The sequence below is a fragment of the Papio anubis genome, chromosome 4 (assembly GCF_008728515.1).
Source record: "Papio anubis isolate 15944 chromosome 4, Panubis1.0, whole genome shotgun sequence".
NCBI lineage: Eukaryota > Metazoa > Chordata > Mammalia > Primates > Cercopithecidae > Papio > Papio anubis.
In genome coordinates this window covers 178,281,225-178,296,169 of record NC_044979.1, presented here as the reverse complement: position 1 = coordinate 178,296,169, position 14,945 = coordinate 178,281,225, and the positions used below count along the sequence as shown (strand labels likewise).

General features: G+C 54.6%; 1 protein-coding gene across 5 annotated transcripts in view; it reads left to right on the top strand.

Annotated features, from left to right (window-relative positions):
* WDR4 (WD repeat domain 4) overlaps positions 1-14,945 on the top strand; it is a 36,767-nt gene that overhangs the window by 5,641 nt on the left and 16,181 nt on the right. For all 5 annotated transcript variants that reach the window (XM_031665776.1, XM_031665774.1, XM_031665777.1 and 2 more), the window contains 3 exons: positions 9,264-9,420; positions 10,448-10,560; positions 13,215-13,275. In XM_031665776.1, coding sequence (XP_031521636.1) covers positions 9,264-9,420; positions 10,448-10,560; positions 13,215-13,275 — 331 coding nt within the window. The remainder of the gene's footprint in view (positions 1-9,263; positions 9,421-10,447; positions 10,561-13,214; positions 13,276-14,945) is intronic.

The window sequence follows — 14,945 nt, the reverse complement described above, 5'->3', positions numbered from 1 at the left end:
GATCACCTGAGGTCAGGAGTTCGAGACTAGCCTGTCCCACATGGCGAAACCCGTTTCTACTAAAAATGCAAAATTAGCCGGGCATGGTCGTACATGCCTGTAGTTCCAGCTACTCAGGAGGCTGAGGCAGGAGAATCTCCTGAACCCAGGAGGCAGAGGTTGCAGTGAGCCAAGATCATGCCATTACACTCCAGCCTGGGTAACAAGAGCAAAACTCCAAAACTCCATTTCAAAAAAAAAAAACCAAATTCTAGGTGGCATCAAAAGCAATGAATGCCTGTTCTGTCCTCTCTTCCAGTCAGGTTAAAAAGAAAGCCCTGAAACGCTGCATCATTTCTACTTTATGTGTTTTTGTGTATATGGGTTTTACTATACATGTTTTTATGTGTATGTGATTCACAATATGTTTTTGTGTATCAGGTAGGTAATAGATGCGCATGGTTTAAAAACTTAAAACACAACAAAATTAAACCAAACCAAAATTAAACAGCCTCCCTTCTCACCTGCCTTCCGGCTCCTTTCCCATAGGCAGTGATGGTTTCCCAGTAGGAAAATGACTTTTAACTGCATGTCCCCACATGTCCGAGTCATAACTGATAATAAATGGCTGCTTCCACCTGACTGCTGTGGATTGCATCATCTTTATCTTGAAAGACCTGTGAACGGCAGCCTCTTGCTAAGGTAGCTGCAACACGAGTAAGTCATTTAGGACCTAGAATAGAGAAGATGGGAAGTATTTTCAGGATTCAGGGTGAATGCCTCAAGGTGGCCTTGAGGTGTCCTGCCCTGCGCCCTCCACAGGGATCTCTGCAGGTGGCAGGGGCTTTCTAGTAGGTTGGCCTTGACTTTGGATTTCTCAGACAGCCTGTGGGAAGGAGGGATGGATAGGTTTTCACCCTCTCAGTGTTGAAAGAAGATGGTAGTTGTCCTAGTCTGCTTGGGCTGCCTAACAAGATACCACAGACTAGCGGTCTTAACAATTTTCTCACAGTTGTAGAGGTTGGAAGACCAAGATCAAGGGGCTGGCAGGGCAGGGCTGGTTCCTCAGAGAACTCTCTCCCTGGCTTGCCGATGGTGTCCTCTCCCTGTGTCTTCACAGAGTCGTCCTTTTGTGTCTATGTCCTCATTTCCTATTCCTGAAAGGAGACCGGTCAGATGGGGTCAGGACTGCCCCATTGGCCTCTGTTTCACCTCCGTAAAGGTCCCATCCAAATACAGTCACATTCTGAGGTCGTAGGTAGGTCAGGGCTTCCACACAGGAGTTGTGGGTTGGGGGATTCAGTTAAGCACATAACAGTTCGTCTTGCCTTTTGGACACTGGCTGCTGTGGAGAGCTTTCATAATTCACATGAGATTCTCAAAGGGGGCTTTGACTCCCAAAAGGTAAAAATGAAATGATCTAAAAGAATCTGATGGTCATTAAAAAAAATTTTTTTTTCAGGGGGCGGAGTTTCACTCTTGTTGCCTAGGCTGGAGTGCAATGGTGCGATCTCAGCTCACTGCAACCTCTGCCTCCCAGGTTCAAGCAATTCTCCTGCCTCAGCCTCCCAAGTAGCTGGGATTACAAGCATGTGCCACCATGCCTGGCTAATTTTTTATATTTTTAGTAGAGAAGGGGTTTCATCATGTTGGTCAGGCTGGTTTAGAATTCCTGACCTCAAGGTGACCCACCCGTCTCAGCCCCGCAAAGTGGTAGGATTATAGGAGTGAGCCACCGCACCCGGCCTGGTAATTATTTTCCTAAAGTGAAGGACCTGGCTGAGCTCTGACAGGCATGTGCACAAGAGCCACCTGGGTGTCTTGTGAAAGCGCAGACTTTGTCATTTATTTCATCTGGGCTAGGCCATATGCTCTGCAATTTATTTATTTGTTTATTTGTTTTGAGACAGAGTCTTGCTCTGTCACCCAGGCTGGAATGCAGTGGCCCGATCCCGGCTCACTGCAGCCTCCACCTCCTGGGTTCAAGCGATTCTTCTGCCTCAGCCTCCCGCGCAGCTGAGATTACAGGTGCTTACCACAATGCCCAGTTAATTTTTGTCTTTTTAGTAGAGATGGGGTTTTGCCTTTTGGCCAGGCTGGTCTTGAATTCCTGACCTCAGGTGATCCACTCATCTCGGCCTCCCAAAATGCTGGGATTACAGGCGTGAGCCACTGAGTCCAGCTACAGCAATTTTCTTGACTGTCCGTCTACTGGTGGTCAGCATTTTTGTTTTGTTTTGTTTTTTGTTTTTGAGATGGAGTTTCGCTCTTGTTGCCCAGGCTGGAGGGCAATGGCACGATCTCGGCTCACTGCAACCTCCACCTCCCAGGTTCAAGTGATTCTCCTGCCTCAGCCTTCTGAGTAGCTGGGATTACAGGCATGCATCACCATGACTGCCTAATTTTCTTTTTTTTTTTTTTTTTTTTTGAGACTGAGTCTGGCTCTGTCCCCAGGCTGGAGTGCGGTGGCGGGATCTCAGCTCACTGCAACTCCGCCTCGGGTTTGCGCCATTCTCCTGCCTCAGCCTCCGGGTAGCTAGAGACCACAGGCGCCCGCCACCTCGCCGGCTAGTTTTGTATTTTTTAGTAGAGGCGAGGGGTTTCACCCGTGTAGCCAGGATGGTCTCGATCTCCTGACAGCTGATCCGCCCGTCTCAGCCTCCCAAAGTGCTGGGATTACAGGCTTGAGCCACGGCCCGGCAGACTGCCTAATTTTTCCAATTTTTTTTTTTTTTTTTTTTTTTTTGAGGCGGGGTCTGCGCTCTGTCGCCAGGCTGGAGTGCAGTGGCGGATCTCAGCTCACTGCAAGCTCCAGCCTCCCGAGGTTCGCCATTCTCCTGCCTCAGCCTCCTGAGTAGCTGGGACTGGCGCCCGCCACCTCGCCAGCTAGTTTTGTATTTTTAGTAGAGGCGGGGTTTCACCCGGGTTAGCCAGGATGGTCTTGATCTCCTGACCTGTGATCCGCCCGTCTCGGCCTCCCAAAGTGCTGGGATTACAGACTTGAGCCACCGCACCCGGCCTTCAATTTTTTTTAGTAGAGACAGGGTTTCATAATGTTGGCCAGGGTGGTCTTGAACTCCTGACCTCAGGTGATCCACCCGCCTCGGCCTCCCAAGGTGCCAGGATTGCAGGTGTGAGCCACTGGTGCCCAGCTGGAAGAGCAACTTTTTATGTACTTAAGAATCATTTGTGTTTTGTAAGCTGTTTTTTTTTTTCATATCCTATGTTTTTCCATTGGGGTATTGTTTATTGGTTTGTAGGAGCTCTTTATATTAGGACATTTTATTTTTACAGAATAAGCCCATCTACCAAAGTATCGCTCTCACATGGCCTTTCTGTGGCACAGGTGTGTAAGGTGAGCTGCACCGGTAACCACTGAGACTGGATTAGCATTTTCCAGTACCCTTGCCTTAACTTCAAAGCCCTGGGGTCGAGAACAGGTGCAGAGCTGAGATCCATGTGCTGATGTGTACGTGGATCTCAGACTTGATCCAGTTACTTAGACGACAGTGGAATGTGTGGGTTCCCGTTCAGCTATGGTGAGTGGGGTCGTAGAAGTTGAGAGCAAATTCTCACTTGTCTGCTTCCCCTAGAGTACAGTTCGGTGTCCTCCCGTGCTACCTTTTGCCTTTTTTATCCTTTGGTTTTGGTCCGTACAGAAAATTGGAAACCACTGAGAAGTACAAATGAGAACAGTAACAAAAACCACCCTGAATCTCACCACCCAGAGTCAGAGTATGTGATGAGCACTGGGGCCAGGCCCTCCTAGTCTCTGCAGATGGATTACAGTATTTGCATGTGTTACATTGTTGCGGTGGCATGTGCTAGCCTGTAGCCTGTTTCCCCACCCAGGGCAGTGTTGACAACACTGTGTCATTCCCTGTAGCTGGGCCATTCGATTGTTTACACTGTTCCACTGTTCAAATGCTACTGTTTCCTTGTACTTCTTCCTGCCTTTAAACTCTGGGAAGTTTGAGTGAGAGCAAGTGGGACTGCAGAGGTGCGGACAGCGTGGGTTTACTGGCACTGATGTGTGACAACGCACACAGCGAAGCCTCCCAAGCCTTGGTGTCCGGCAGTTTTCTTGGGGTTGATCACATGCTGTCGGTGGCCGACCTTTAGTTCCCAGCCCCTCCAGAGGTGGAGTGGACACCTTGTGGCTGCAGGCCTCTGCCCTAAATCACATACTGAGGCTGCCTGTGGGGCCCAAGGCCCCTACTCTTAGAGATGAGGCCAAAGGCAAGGTTAATTCTTCACTGTGCAGAGGGTGTACCCTGTGCCAAGGCTTTTGATGTCTGGTACCAGACACCATTTGAGAAGTAGCCACTGCCTGCAGAGGGTAGAGGAGGCAGGATCTGGCCGTATGTGCCGCAGGCCTGGCGGCGGGTAGGGGTGAGGGGCAGGGAGCTTGCTCGTGTCTTGAACACGCTAACTCTTTCAAGTCCGGACAGTGCTGTGGCTGTGAAGTTCTGAGGTCACCAGAAAGATGGAGACGTGGGTGGAATGTCACTTTACTTCAATGTGGGCTCGCTGTCCAGAGGTCGTGTCTCACTTTGAACTTGGAAGAAAGGGTATGTCCAGTCCGCCTGCCCGCTGTGTCCTGGTTCCTAACCGTGGAGCTTCTTCACCTTGATGGAAGCGCGGAGGCCCAGGGCTCCTCCAGGGGTTCTGACTCCTGCAGAGGGACGGGGCCTCTGCTCCTGGCATCGTGCATGGCCCAGAGCAGGGAGGAATCTAGAATTCTCTCCCCTCAATGTGGTTGCCTGTGCAGTCGGCTTCTCGGAGGAGGCTGTTTGAGGTTCTCGGAGGAGGCCGTTTGAGGTTGGGAGCTCCGTGATTCGGGACTGACGGTGGGTGCAGACACCGCTGCCGCCTGGTGGGGGGCGGGGCCTCTTCATCTTGGTTGCAGGTGCTTTGCCGAGAGGGAGATGTCTTGCTGTGTTGACTCCCCTTTTGAAGGTCGTGTGCTGGTGTGATTCTCTTTATGTAAACACCTGGTAAAACTCTGGGAGGCTGGCATGGTAGCTCACGCCTATAGTCCCAGCATTTTGAGAGGCCAAGGCGAGAAGATTGCTTGAGGCCAGCAGTTCGAGGCCAGTCTGGCCTCAACATAGTGAGATCTCATCTCTACCAAAAAAAAAAAAAACAAAAAGCACAAGTCCAAGAGTGGGCAGTGCACTCAGTACCCCTAATCTGAAATTCAGAATCCTCCAAAATCTGAAATTTTTTGAGCACAGGCAAGATGCTCAAAGGAAATGCTCACTGGAATGTTTTGGATTTTGGATTTTTAGGTTAGGGATACTGAGCCAGTAAGTATTTGCAAATATTCCAAAACCTGAACAAATCTGAAGTGCAAAGCACTTTTGGTCCCACGCATTTGGGATGAGGGATGGGCAGCCTGCGGCGTGTGAGCAAGGAGCAGAGGCTGGCTCCTGGCAGTGACCCTTTACCTGTGAGTTCACTGTTTTTTTTTTTTTTTTTTTTTTTGTGGAGCGGAGCGTCTCTCTGTCACCCAGGCTGGAGTACAGTGGCGTGGTCTTGGCTCACTGCAACCTCCGCCTCCTGGGTTCAAGTGATTCTCCTGCCTCAGCTTCCTGAGTAGCTGGGATTATAGGAATGAACGAGCATGCCTGACTAATTTTTTGTATTTTTAGTAGAGATGGGGTTTTGCCACGTTGGCCAGGCTGGTCTTGAACTCCTGACCTCAGGTGATCTGCCCACCTTGGCTTCCCAAACCTCTAGGATTACAGGCGTGAGCCACTGCTCCCGGCCTGCTCTTGGTTTTGAAAGTGATGTCAGCGGTATAACTTCGTGTAGGAAATGTTTGCCTTAGGTGGTATGGAAGACGGACTCTGTGATTTGATGCGGTCCAGGCAGCAAATTACAAACTCCGGCCTCGATGGTGTGCTTGGGATTTCTCCTGACCTTGGTGTAGGGCACGCATTGCTGCCTCCCCTTTCTCTAGTTGAACTGCAGGACAGTGGGCACAGGTGTGAAGTTACTGCCACTTTCAACATCCCTTGGCAAATTCCTCAATAATCTTTTTAAAATTCCTTTAGAATTGTGGGTTTGTAAACTTTTCAGCATCAGGTGGAGTGAAATCTTTACCCTTTCTCTCAGTGAGAAATTGGAGGGGATTATTGTGGCAGGAGGAGTCCATTTGGGGGATGAGAGTGGGGCAGGGAGAAGAGCATAGGGTGAGTTTTATCAGGAGCTGCTTTCAAGGAGAGGACGGGGGTGAGTGGAACCATGCTGAGCTGGCAGGCAGCACCCTGTGGCTGGTCCGCAAACATGGGGCTGCTCCCCACAGCTGGAGGCTTTTTACGCAGACTCTTAGATCAGATGCACCCTCTCCCCAGAAAACCACCTACGCTTTGCACATCCACCTCCATTCAGTTTTAGAGGTTCCATGTACTCGTGGCCTATGTGCATTTCACTGAGGCCCTGCACCGCTGCAGGATGCGCCTGAGCTGGGCGAGACGCCAGGCTCTGTCCAGTGGTGGCTTAGTTACTGGGCTGCTGCTGGTAAGCTTCCTGTTGAAGGGTTTTGAGGCACAGCCAAGATGGAAGTTGTGGGCAGCAACGATTCTTGCCCAGGTAGCGGTTTAGAACCGCGAGGGCCAGAGGGCCTGCCACCTGGGCAGTCAGGAGACTCCTGGCCCGAGAGACTGAGGCCAGGTTTTCCAAACCGAAGATGAGGACACGGGGTGACGAGTGATACACTGATTCTGACATGTGCGTTTATGAGGGAGGAATCCTCGCAGTGCAGTCAGTGTTTCCGAAAATGCCTGTGAGGGCCGCGGCAGCGCGTGGGAAAGGCCGAGCCGGGAAACCATCCGATTCGCTCTGCCCGTCGGATGGAGAGAGAGTGCCTGGCTGCTGGAGTGTGGGTGTGGATGGCGCCTGGCGTCCTCAGTGCCCTGTTGGGGCTGCCCAAGTGGCTCTCTGGAGGGGGGCTCGGGGCAGCGCCAACTCAGTCTGGGGGTTCAGGGCTCAACCACTCGACTTCCGGCAGAGGACAGAGGGCCTGGCCCCCCTGGGGGGCCTGTGGAGATGGGCGAATACTTGCTGAGTTCTGCTGGTCTCTGGGTCCTGAACCCAGTGACTGTAGAGGGAGTGCTGAGACCGGAGACCCTGCACAGGCTGGTGGTCTGAGGGTGGGGTTGTGCCTCAGCTAGGGTGACAGGCCGGCTTGCCATTGGTCCAATGACCTGCTCCATTCTGTGACCTCCCTCGGATCCTAGCACCCAAGCCCACGAGTACGGCTCAGCTGCATCCTAGAATCGGTGCCAGGATAAGCTCAGCTGGAGAGGCTGGGAGCCTCCGGCTGGGGCAGGACAAAGGGACGAGGAGCAGTGCCCTCTGCTGAGCTGGGCAGGAGGCGCGGTGTTGGGGGCCATCTGTGCCACGCGCCTTCCAGCCTGGCTGTGGGGATGAGCGCCCCGTGAGTCCAAGTCCATCTCCCCTCCCCGTGGCGTCCTCTTGGGCTGCTCCTCTGTGCCACCATGGTCGTGTTTGTGGCAGCTGCTTAATGAGCCCATCGGACATTGGGGGCTGTGTTGCTGGCGCAGTGCAGGGCTGTTTGTTTAAATTACAGTGCACCCTGAGAATTCTGATTAATCTTGCCCCAGAGCGTAATTATCTTTCTTTGTCCTTGTTTTCTCTGTGTTTACCCTGTTATGCTTCCCTTCTGCCTCCTTTCTGCAGCTGCGCTGCACAGCTGCGGGGGAGGAGGAGGGGTGCTGCTTCCAGGCTGGGGTGTGACCCAAAGGTCCTGCCTGCCCTTTTCTGTCCTTTTGTCACTCTGCCCCTGAGAGAAACAGGGGCCTTGCTAGGACAGCATTCCTGAAGCTTTCATCTGCATTTCCAGCCGCAGGGGGCCGGGCACGCTGTACTTGTCTGCCTGGTGTTGGCTGTGTATTGGGCAGTGTGCACCGCCACAGCCCTGGGGGTGGTGAAGCAGGGCTGGCTGCTGTTCTACGGTGAGGCCCTGTGGCTAACTGGTGAGGCCCTGTGGCTAACTGCGTGTGTGGGAAGCAGTGTTACAACTCATATCTATGTAAAATAGAACACAGGGTCCCTGCCTTGTGGAAAGGACACAAATACGGGATGATTCCAGTAGAAATGGTGTGGAAATGAGAGCCCCAGGAAGTAGTGTAGCCCTGGTGAAGGAGAGGGAGCGAATTGTGACTTTGGTTCTTACGGAACGAGTGTGCAGACGTGCTGCATCTGGAACTCTGGCGCATCCGTGGCTCTGGGTCAGGGTTGGATTCGTGGATGTGCTGATCTGGATGTGGACTGTGGGGAGCGCAGGCCTCTCACGCGCTGGGTAGCGGCGCTTCCTCCCAAGGAGGGTAGGGTGCTGCCTCACTGCTGCCCTGGGCTGGGTCCTGCGCCGAGGGTGGCCGGGCCCCTCCATCCCTCTGCAGGGCACGGGGCATGGCTGTCTGTCTGAGGCTCCTGGTCCGACGCAGCAGAATGATAGCAGGGGTCAGTGCAGGTCAGGGGAGCAGCAAGGCTTGGGGGGCCCTGGAGGCTGCTGCCTGCCTTTGTCCTTGACAGTGGCCCCCAGCACACTCAGCATTTATGGAGAGGGCCGTTGTCTCCCTCAATGTACGATGAAGACTGTGGGGTCAAGGAACCATTCCCCCATTTCTTGATGACAGTTTTCAAACACACAGGAAAGTTGAGGATTTTGTCACCCTTTTATCCACCTCCTAGATCCCACCATCAGGAACAATTTTCTTTTCTTCTCTTTTTTTTTTTTTTTTTTTTGAGACAAAGTCTCGCTCCGTCACCCAGGCTGGAGTGCAGTGGCGCCATCTCGGATCACTGCAAGCTCCGCCTCCCAGGTTCATGCCATTCTCCTGCCTCAGCCTCCTGAGTAGCTGGGACTACAGGCACCTGCCACCCCGCCCGGCTAATTTTTTGTATTTTTAGTAGAGATGGGGTTTCACCGTGTTAGCCAGGATGGTCTCAATCTCCTGACCTCATGATCCTCCCGCCTCGGCCTCCCAAAGTTCTGGGATTACAGGCGTGAGCCACCGTGCTCGGCTAGCAGCAATTTTCTTAAAGAAAAATGTTGTGAAAGTAAATTTGTCAAAGGCACTGGCTTTGTTCCAGTTGTTAGCATTGCTTAAGTTTTTTGGCACCATCTTCAGCAGCTGGAAAATAGAGCATATGGTCAGGTACCGGTGCCTACCACTGCCCACAGGGCCTGCAGGGCTGTCAAGGACCTTGCGCTGCTTCTGGAAGCTAATGGGGGTGTCTCTCTGGCCTTCTAGGACTGTGGCGAGGAGGTGTACAGCCCTGACCTTCATAGCCTCTGAGGAGAAGGTCTTGGTGGCCGACAAGTCTGGAGACGTCTACTCCTTTTCGGTGCTGGAGCCACACGGGTGTGGCCATCTAGAGCTGGGGCACCTGTCCATGCTGTTAGATGTGGTAGGTGGGGGACATGGTAGGTGCAGGACGCGGTACATGAGGGACGCGGTACGTGGGGCATGCGCTGAGTCAATGTCTGCCCTGTCAAGGCTCAGGCAGGTGGGGCACCTGTCCATACTGTTAGACACAGTACTTGGGGGGCATGGTATGTGGGGTACAGGCTGAGTCAGTATCTGCCCGGTCTGTGCCCCATCATCTGGTGGGGAGAGTGGGGCTCCCCCATAGCAGGGATAGCCTTCTGCAGATTTGGGAGCAGGGGAGTGGTGGGAACAGGATTTAGGAAGATGAAGCAGGCAGCAGGGAGAATGAAGAAGGCAGGTGAGGCAGGAGGTGGCCAGTGGGGTGGCCCCAGATGGGAAGTGAAGGTGTGGGAGGAGCAGGTGCAGCCACGAGCCTCTGGCTTCGCCTCCTTGGCCCGGAGCTGTGCCAGGTGCTGTAGGAACATCACCTCAGCACTGCTCCCAGCAGCCCCTGTCACCCCATTCTGCCTGCCCCATGTGTCCAGACAAACACCTGGAGCTCCAGAGGGCCCAGGCCCACAGCCTGGGTGGTAGAGCTGGGATTGGACGCATGCAGGGACAGTCAGGAACAGTGGCAAGTGCGGGGTATCAAGGGAACCTCACTGGGACTTGGTGACAGCTGGGTGTGGGGACATGTGTGACAGGAAGGCAACCCAGTGTTGGGCATGAGGGTGCAGCAGGCCTGGGGTGGGTGGAAATGGGAGTGGGGCCTGGATTTGCCGAGTTGCGGGAGACGGGCAGACGGGGTGGCCCAGCCCTACCCCAGAAGCCTGCTCTAGCACTGAGGAGTGAGGGCTGGAGGTGGTCGGGGACCCTCTGGGGAGGGAGAAGGAGGGCCAGCGATTAGACGCAGGGACAGGAGGAGGGGAGGAGCCAAGCTGGTCTGTCATTGAAGGCCGCGTCGTCTTGGCAGCCAGGCTGCAGCCTCCCTGCCTGCTTCCATGAGGGACTGGATTCAGGAAGACTCAGGTGAGCATCTTTTTCTTTTCTGGCCCCTGGTGATGCAGGCTGTGAGTCCTGATGACCGCTTCATCCTCACTGCCGACCGAGACGAGAAGATCCGAGTCAGCTGGGCCGCGGCACCCCACAGCATCGAGTCCTTCTGCTTGGGGCACACAGAGTGAGTGCCCCTTCCTGCCCCTCCAGCAGAAAGAAGCTCTTTTTGAAAACAGCATCAGCTTGCAGCTCAGCAGGTGCCACTGTAGCTGGCGAGGCCCCACACAGGTGACAGCAGCCCTGGTGCTTGGTCACCGCAGGCGCCATGGGTGCTGCCTGCAGAAGCCCTGAAAGGGTGGGGTTCACTCTGCGCTGTTACCTGTAGTCTGTGTGGTGACTTCCCATTGGTCCTGATGAACGGGAGGGCTTGTTTCTGGGAAACCCCTGTCTCAGTGTGGAGACCCCTGCGCCATGCCGCCCGGCCGTTGTTGGCTGGTGGGCGGTGGGTGTGTTGGGAGCGAGGACGAACTTCCATGATTTCAGCTATCCAAGAATTAAGCAGCCTCTACGGCCCGGCGGTGGCCTCTCTCGTGGCAGCGAGTTCTGCCAGGACCCACGTGGAGGTGTTCCTGAGTGCCCGCTTCTCTCTCACAAAACAAGTTCTGCCAGGACCCGCGTGGAGGTGTTCCTGAATGCCCGCTTCTCTCTCTCTCACAAAAGGCTCATTAGAATTTACAGAGGAAAAGTGCTTAGTGTAATTGGCTGAAATGTTTTAAAATACATTATTTGAGGCAGTGGAAGAAATTGGAGGGAGGGAATTCAATGCCGAGGTTGCCTACGTTTTCCTGGTTTTGAATGGATGCAAACATTTCCCTGTTTAAGAAGGCCAGTCACTGATGTGTGCCTCGGGATAGCTTATTCTGACTTGCATTTAGTTCCCTAGTGATCCAGCTCCGGAGTTCTCTGGACTGCAGCCCCTGGGCCCCTCCCCTTCGCCATCTCTAGCTGGGGTGTCTGCAGCTCCCTTGCCTCGCCTCCCTCCCCCTCCCTCCCTCCCATCTCCTCCTCCCCCTCCACTCCTCCCTCCACCACTCCCTCCTCCACCACTCCTCCCTCCACCACTTTTGCCTCCACCACTCCTCCCTCCCTCCTCCTCCTCCTCCTCCTCCTCCTCATCACTCCTCCTCCCTCCCCTCCCTTCCCTCCCTCCATCCCCCTCCCTCCACTCCCCTCCTCCACTCCCTCCTTCCTCCCTCCCTCCCTCCCTCCTTCCTTTCTTTCTCCATTCCCTGTTCCTTGTTTCCATTCGGTCTTGGGTGGCTCCCTGACCTCCTTCCAGTTCAAACAATTCTTCCTCCATTGCCTCCATTCAGGTTCTGGGCTCCTGCCACCGCTTGATTACTTTTTATTATTTTAGTGGGGTCAGATTTTTTGTGATTTGTGAGGCTGTTTTTGCTATGTTGGCCATGTTGGTCTTGCTCTCTCTGACCTGCATTGATTTCCACCTTGGCCTCCCAAAGTGTTGGGATTACAGGCGTGAGCCATAGCCCACGACCTGCTCGTTTGCACTTTCAACACAGTGGCTGGCAAGTTGAAAACAAACCCCCGTGGCCCCTGTGTGGCTGGAGCTGCGTTTCTGCTGAATGGCGCTGTTCCGATACCCTTTGCGGACACTGCAGTATCGGTTGGTTCACTGGCCGACTCCCGCTGCGTCTGAGTGGTTCTGGGGGTTGGTTGGGCCTGTTGCTGTGTGCAGCCCTCAGCGTGGTGCCTGGCATGAGTAGGCACTCAGTAGATACTGCAGTGATTAGAAGAAGAATTTTTTGAGATTTTTGTTTCAAACCAATGGTGAAACCCCTTTCAAACTGTTGAGAACTGTGAGGCCACTCGTACCCTCTGCATGGGGCGTCCTGTGCCCTATCTGTCCTGGGCCGTGGGCTGCTGTCACTGCTGTGGTGCCATGCAGGGCGGTGGCTGCAGGACTGGGCCCAGCTCATGCCATGGCTAGCTCAAGGTAGCAGAGGCCATGACTGGCAGAGATGGAGTGAGGCTCACGAGCCACCCCATTCCAGGGTCCCTGGGAACCCCGTGCATGAGGGATTGCTTGAGGTCACTGTTAGAGCGGGAAGAAAAGGAGCCTTGTCACCCTTGTAGGTGCCCGAGCCAGATGGGTTTCCGGGCGAGCTGGGCTGCTCGGGTCACTCTTCGTGGCTGTGCTGATGGGAGGGTGCCTATGACTTTGGGTCCTGTGCAGCTGCAGGCCAAGCCCTCACAGGAGGACTGGGCCGGGCTCAGCAGAGACAGCTCTCTGGCCAGGTCACTCAGAGTTGTTGCTGAGGGACTGTCGGACCCTGATAGGAATCTGTCTGGGGGCTTGGCTGCTTCTCCTCCCTCCTCCCTCCTCCCTGTGTGCTGTGTCTTTGAGTCTCCCCCAAGGCTCCTTTCATCACAGTGCAGGTGCCTTGGGCCAGGGTGGGTGCTGGGGGGCCTATGGAGGTGCCGCTGAGCAGAGCTGCTGCAGAGGGGGCTGCAGAGGGGCACGGGGTGCTTGGGTCTCTGGCAGGCATGGCTGAGGAGCAGCCTGGGTTAGAGCTTGCTGTGCTGTTGGGGACCCAGGAATGACCTCACTCACCTCCCCGATCACGTCCAGGGGATTTCACCTGGTTAACCCTAACCAGGTTAGGGTTAGCAGATACTTCCCATGTGGCTGTTTTTATTGGGTCAGGGGGTTTGGGGCAGAGGCTTCTCTTCCTTAGATGAACAGGCGGCTTCCCCAGGCCTTCCCGTCCCCGCGGGTGCCGGGCTAGCTGACTCTGCTTCTCTCTCTCGCCCTCACAGGTTTGTGAGCCGCATCTCCGTGGTGCCCACTCAGCCCGGACTGCTTCTGTCCTCCTCTGGGGTAAGTGTTCTGCCCAGCGTCACTCACCTCTGGATTCTTGAGCCTGAGGGGGAGGAGGGGGTGGGCGCCTCCTGGAACTGGCCCCTCTGGATCGCTGGCCCCTGGATGTCCGCGGCTGTCCACTAGATGGTGCTTGTTTTCGAATCTTAGAGCTGCCTGCGGCTTGCTCCCCGCTCATGCTGCTCATTCAGGACTGTGTGTGGGGCGTGTTCAGGTGCATGTGTTCACACGTGGGATGAACTAGAACAGGTGTGTGGAAGGCTCCCTTCTGAGAGGGCGGCTGCTCCATCTGCAATAGTATCGGCGATCAGGATCTCAGGTAGACACCGTAGATGGGGGCCTCTCTGACTCCTGGAGGTGTCTCAGTCCATCCCATTACGGGCTGCATTGTTTTTTTCTTTTTGAGATGGGGTCTTGCTACATTTTTTTCAGGCTGGTTTCAAACTCCTGGGCTCGAGCGATCTGCCTCCTCGGCCTCCCAAGTAGCTGGGACCACAGGTTCAAGCCCCCGCACCCGGGTTACCACAGTGCGTGTTTACTTGCTGGCTGCAACTTCTGCGTCCCAGCAGTTGGGTCCGGGGAGCCTTACAGTCCAGTGATGAGAGACGCGTTTCCCCTGAGGAATACGGTAGAAGGACTGTTAGTGATTTTGCCAAAGTGAGGGCCTCGGATTCCGCACAGGGTCTGATTCTGTCCTCTCGCGGAATTGTTGCCCGCGTCCCACCACCTTCCTCTCCGCTGCCCTTCCCTGTGTTGTCTGTGTTGGTCCCTTGTGTGGTGTGGCAGGACGGCTGATGGACCTTCCGGCCGCTCCTGCATTTCTTCTCTGATTGGGCTTCGTTCGAAGCCTCCTGTTCCTGCTCTTTAAATTGACGCACAGCCATGTGCCCTGAGAGAAGAAGAACAGTGTGGCCACAGTCCCCAGAGGGTCAGGGTCAGGGTCAGGCTTCGTCAGCGTTTTGTTGTGCACCTTCCAGTCTTTTTCATGATAGTGAGGAGAATCTTCCACGGGCAGAGAGGCCTCCCCAGGCCCCATCTGTCCCTCAGGGCTTTCTGCTTTGTTTGAGTGGAACGTGTCATCTGGTCGCTGCCAGAAGGCAGGAGGAGGGTGTTTTCTGACTTTGCCTTTCTGGAAATACCTTTAATCTCCTTTTGAGGCCTGGTTGTTAGTTTGGCGGACAAGTCCTGGTTGAAACGGTTTCCCTCAGAGCTTGAGAGGCCTTGCCCGCTCTGCTCTCCCGCTGGTTGCTCCTGTGGGCTTCCCTGCGCTCTTCCTGTAGAAGCCTGCAGCCGTCTGCTGTGGGTCCGTGGGGTGACAGCGGGGCTGTCCTGCCTGGAGGACCTTCTCTGCCCCAGTGTGCAATGTCGAAGCCACTGAGGTGACTTGGTGGACCCCGGAGAGGAATTGGCTGTGCAGCCAGTGATCTCCAGTGTCCTCCGACCTGGGGCATTTTCTTACGTAATTGCTTTCTGTTCTCTATCCCCGCTTCCTGCTGGCTTTTTCTAAAGCTTGTGTTAGTTGAACCACTTTAATTCTCCGATTCTTATTTTTTTTGAGATAGGGTCTTGCTCTGTCACCCAGTCTGGAGTGCAGTGGCGTGATCTCGGTTCAGTGTAACCTCTGCCTCCCAGGCTCGCGCAATCCTCCCACCTCAGCCCTCCCGAGTCGC